Below are 5,003 nucleotides of genomic sequence, written 5' to 3'. Positions count from 1 at the left end.
AACTAGAAACGTGATTCACCAGAATTTGTTGCAGATCTAAAACTGATTGAGACGGTGATATTCAAAGATATTGTTTTGTTCTAGCCCGTGAGGCTACTATATTTGTCATACACTAGGGGTGTACAAATGGGTCAGTTATAACTGCCCTACAATCGCTAATCACTAACCACATAATCGCCTTGGTAGGCAGTTATAAAAAACCACTAACCGGCTAGGGCGGGGCGGTTAGTGGTTTTAGGAGTGAGAAAAAGCGGTTAATAATTGTTAACCCCCAACCCTTATATATAATAACATAAATATATATTTTATATTTTATATTAAAAATAATGACGTCATTAAACACGAAAACAGTGTTTTTTTAAATACGAGTTAGAGATAGGGTTTCATCATATTTATTGTTTTTTGGAACACTCTGACCAAAAACTATTTAAAATAAGCCCAAAATACCTCAAAAAGCCTACAAGCGCATTAAAAAAAGCGGTTATAAAACCACAAGTTATTCAATAACCACTAATCGTTTAAACGGAGCGGTTGCGGTTATTAAAATCCAGGGTTAAATTAACTTTACCCCTTGAAGTTTCAGGGGTTTTCAATTCGAACCTCAATGTTTAAAAATTAGCAATGTACCTCCCTAATGTTTCAAAAATTTTCAATTCAGATTCTCCGTTACTAATTTCCGTCTAATTTGATGGAAATCATCCCACATGTGTCTCATGTAGGATTTTGATGCCCTGTATTTCAATTTTGCCCCCATTAAAACCTATGAAATTAGAGGTTAATTACGTAATTCCATAGGTTTTAATGAGGGCAAATTGAAATAGAATGCATCAAAATCTCACGTGAGATGCATGATTTCCATCAAATTAGATGAAGATTAGTAATGGAATAGCGAATTGAAAATTTTTAAAACATTAGGGGGGTATATTGCCAATTTTTAAACATTGTGGTTCGAATTGAGAAATTCCTGAAACTTCAAAGGGTAAAGTGAATTTTCTCCAAAAAGCCAATAACTACCTTAGGCGGTTGCGGTTAGCAGTTTTTGCCAGCTAACCGCAAGGTCCACAATCGCTTGTACACCCTTATCATATATAATATTTGAGTTGTGGAGATTTCAAATTATATTTTTGGCATTGTAGTGAGGGAGCAATTTGCCCATTTAGTTGTTATATTAATGAATAGATATCGTTCAAAAAAAAAAAAAAAAAATTATTTATGATTCCAATGTAAATCAATAACGTGGAAAGCATATCTATTTTTTAGATGATGCAACCTCAAAGAATATATTCTTGTAAATTTAATTTTTTTTTTAAAAAAAAGTACAAAAAAATGAGGACTTTTTTTTTTAATAAAAAAAATGTTAATTTTGAATTAATTTGATATTGTTTTCTTTATTCTCAAGCCGAGTTAGAACATGGGAATTAATATATATATAAAATAAAAAAATAAAAACCATACACAAAAACAAAAAATAACTTCTTTCTGAGTTTATAAAGCCCCTGTGCTCACACATTTCACTGACTCTGAAAACCCCCCAAAAATATCAATTGCCAAATTCTAGGGTTTACTCTCGGGCCCTCGAAGCTCATCAAAGCGACGTCGTTTTCAAATTTCTCTCCCACTTATTATCCGGTAAATCACACGAACTGGTTATTGCTTATTTGAGAGTTGAGTTTTGAGGTGAGATTTGGCCAAGTTTTGAATAAGTTTTCAATAAATTTCTGCTTATTCACTGTTTGGTAGCTGCGAAAATTTAGGAAGAATGGTGAAAGTTATCTAGTTATCTTTTGAGATTTACATAATGTGTTACTCTGCTTATTGCCAATCGATACTTCAGTTGTATTAGAATTGACACAGTGGATTCTTTTTGGGGTGTTTTTTTTTTCTTTCCAAGCTTCTTACGGCATTTACTCGGCAATGAATCTGAGGATTGGGGACTGTTTTTCCTTTTATTCTCCGAATGGTTAGATTATCTATGATGGAGATGATACATTTCAAGTAATAGGGTTTTGTTTTGGATAATTTCGGCTTCAGAAATGGGTTTTGTTTTTTATTTGAGTTTGGTAATTGAAGGATGTTCTATAGATTAGTGGCTTGCTTTTGTTTTTGTATTTGCCTGACGCGTAAGAGATAAATCATTATTTTTCGGAACTGAGACTGAGGATTTTTTTTTTTTTTTTGGATTTTCAAAAGTTATATTCTTTCGTAAATTGTTGGATTGGGTTCCAATTACAATTTGAAGTAGTTTGTGAGGGCATTGGCTTTATTATACGTGAGCAGCACTGTAGTAGTTGCTAATTGGTTCTCAAAATGAGTTTATTATTGAGTTCTTTATGTTGTTCAACAGGATATTGTGCAAGCGGTTGTGTCAATGATCTGACCTGTGAAAAAGCTGGGATTGGTCACACATAATCTTAGTGATTGAAGTGTTTGTCATATTTTTAGTTAAGTTGTAACGTATGAGATGTATGGTCAAGGGAATTATGGTCCTCAGTTTGGGCATGGTCCTAATGCACCCATGCCACCTGCATACCCACAGCGTCCTCTGGCTCCACCTCCTCCTCCTCCTCATTTCCAGCAAGGGTCCTCAGCCCCACTACCTCTTTTGAATCAACAAGCTCCTCCTGCTGTCCCACCACCTCATTTAGGTCACCCAAGCCCTCATATATATCATCAGCATGGTCATCCTGCCCCAACCCCGACAATTCACCAAGGTCCACCCATTCGAGTTCCATCTGGTGGGATGCCAAACACAGGTCAATCTTATTTACAAATGCATGGAAGTGCCCCCTTGCCTCATACTTATTCAAATATTCAACAGAAGTCACAACATCCTTCACATTTAGGGACACAGAATGTGCATCACATTCCACCACCAGTACCTCCTCCTCCTCTTGGGCCTCCTCGCTCAGAAATGTTACAGGTTCCACCTCCTCCTAGAGTATTACCTCATCCTCCACAAGAACAAACATTGTATAGAGCTCCGGTTCATCCCCGACCACAGCAGCCTGGTGCTATGCAGAATCTTCAGCATTTCCCATCTCTCCCACCTCCCCCTCCTACTCATAGTTTCTCTAGTCCTGCACAAGTAGGAAGTTTTGTACGTTCAACTGTTGGAGAGTCTCAATCACCTTTCTTGGTTCCTCCGCCACCGCCATGTTCTCCACCACCTATTCCACCTTCTCCACCACTGCCCACTTCTTCCTTGACTTCATCTTCTACTCCCAAACCAGTTAGACATATTGCATCTGACCATGTTGGCAATCTAAATCCGGAAGGTGGAAGTGGCTCTGAGGTGGGCCCGCTAGTGAGAGATGGTGCATCAGGTCTTCCTCCACCTCCACCTAAGCCAACAGAAGAAAAAGTTGTTCAGAAGATTGAAGGTTTATGCCAGCTTATTGCTAAGAACGGTCATGATATTGAAGATATGACTTACCGAAGTGAAGGTGTTTCAACATTGAGGCCTTTTAAAAACGAGTCTTCAGTGCAATCCGATCGTCTTATGGTTGGAGCTAGATGTAATTCACCTTCTGATTCTGACATGGAGATGGAGGGTAAGTGTCTCTGATTATGATTCAGCTTCCCATATTAATACAAAGTTTGTATTTTTGGGTCTCTTCTGCAGGTAATTGTGTTCTTTGTATGATTAGCTGAAAAATTGAAGTCTTGAGCTGACCCTTTTCATGGCATGTGTTGTAAAGCACTGATCATTATGATGGAATTTTGTCGTCTGTGTCATTTAGTTGAGATGAGGTCTACAGATTTATTTTTAAATTTTAACAGGTTGTTATGAACTTCTGGAGGTCGACACTCGCCCGTGAAGTTATCTTCAGTAAACCATGTCAATGTTGCTAAAGAATCATTTGGGTCTTTTCTCATGCTTTTAAGATTAAATGTAAACTTTTTAATTATGAAAAAATCTGCACTAACCAGTTGTTTACTATGGAAATCCTCTATAGGATATAGTAATAAGAATGTAAGCACATCTGACTGCCTCTCCTCCCACTTAAACGGGGAGAAATGAATTTTTGGAGATCATGTAGAACTCCTGTCAAGGAAAGTAGATATAATAAAGAGCTTCATTAGGGAATTGGTTGATTGGAAGGGAGATGATGTTGAATGAACAGGAAGAAGTTTTTGCCACTGTATCTAAGTTGCAGGTCTATCATATTCTCATTCATTTTTCTACCTTGCAGTCTACCAACCATATCAGGGACTAGATAAGTTTCTATTAGATTTCCCAACACTGATTGAGTTATTGATTTAAGACAATGCAGTGGGCTGGCTGGGATTCTGCAATATATTATTGCTAATAGTTAGTGTCATTGACAAATTTTTTAAGGGAAACTATGCTTACCCCCCTCAAACTTACAGCCAAATTGCAATGTCTTTTGCCAAACTTTAAACAATTGCAATTGAACCCCTAAACTATTGGCCTCTTTCACTTAGCCCCTCCGTAAACGAAAAATAGGTTATGCACTATACACGTGACCCCAAATAACAATTATCCCCCTACATTGAATTGAAAAAAATAAACAACACAACATCATCGATGACTGGACATGGAGAGACCCATAACTCTCCATGGAAGCGGAGACCTAGCCATGGGTCGGTCACTGCGGAGTTTTTCTCTTTTAATTTTTTTTCAATCTAAGTGCATATTGGTATTTTCACATCTCACAAGAATTTAATGGACATTTCACTCGAAGGGGTAGGCACACGAAGTGACCTTACCTTGATGGGGTTTGTTGTCATTAAAAAAAAAAAAAAGTTAACAAAAAATCCTAATAGCAGGAGGCTAAGTGAAAGGGGGCACTAGTTTGAGGGGGTTGATTGCAATATTTTAAAGTTTGGGGGGCATTGTAAGTTGGTTGTAAGTTTGAGAGGGGCAAATGTAGTTTCCCCAATTTTTTAAGTTTCTAGTCTTTGATCGTGCAAAATAGACAAATGATATACAAGAGTGCCAGGGTGGAACAACTCCCGCCCTGGGGAGGGGGGGGGGGGGG

At 37.6% G+C, this 5,003-nt stretch overlaps 1 protein-coding gene across 1 annotated transcript in view; it reads left to right on the top strand.

Moving 5' to 3' along the window:
• The first annotated feature begins 1,513 nt into the window (after nucleotides 1-1,513).
• LOC132174007 (uncharacterized) overlaps nucleotides 1,514-5,003 on the top strand; it is a 22,268-nt gene continuing 18,778 nt past the window's right edge. The window contains exons 1-2 of the mRNA XM_059585723.1: nucleotides 1,514-1,629; nucleotides 2,345-3,551. Coding sequence (XP_059441706.1) covers nucleotides 2,462-3,551 — 1,090 coding nt within the window. The 5' untranslated portion in view covers nucleotides 1,514-1,629; nucleotides 2,345-2,461. The remainder of the gene's footprint in view (nucleotides 1,630-2,344; nucleotides 3,552-5,003) is intronic.

The sequence above is a fragment of the Corylus avellana genome, chromosome ca3 (genome assembly GCF_901000735.1).
Source record: "Corylus avellana chromosome ca3, CavTom2PMs-1.0".
Taxonomy (NCBI): Eukaryota; Viridiplantae; Streptophyta; class Magnoliopsida; order Fagales; family Betulaceae; genus Corylus; species Corylus avellana.
This window is presented reverse-complemented; position numbering and strand designations above follow the sequence as displayed.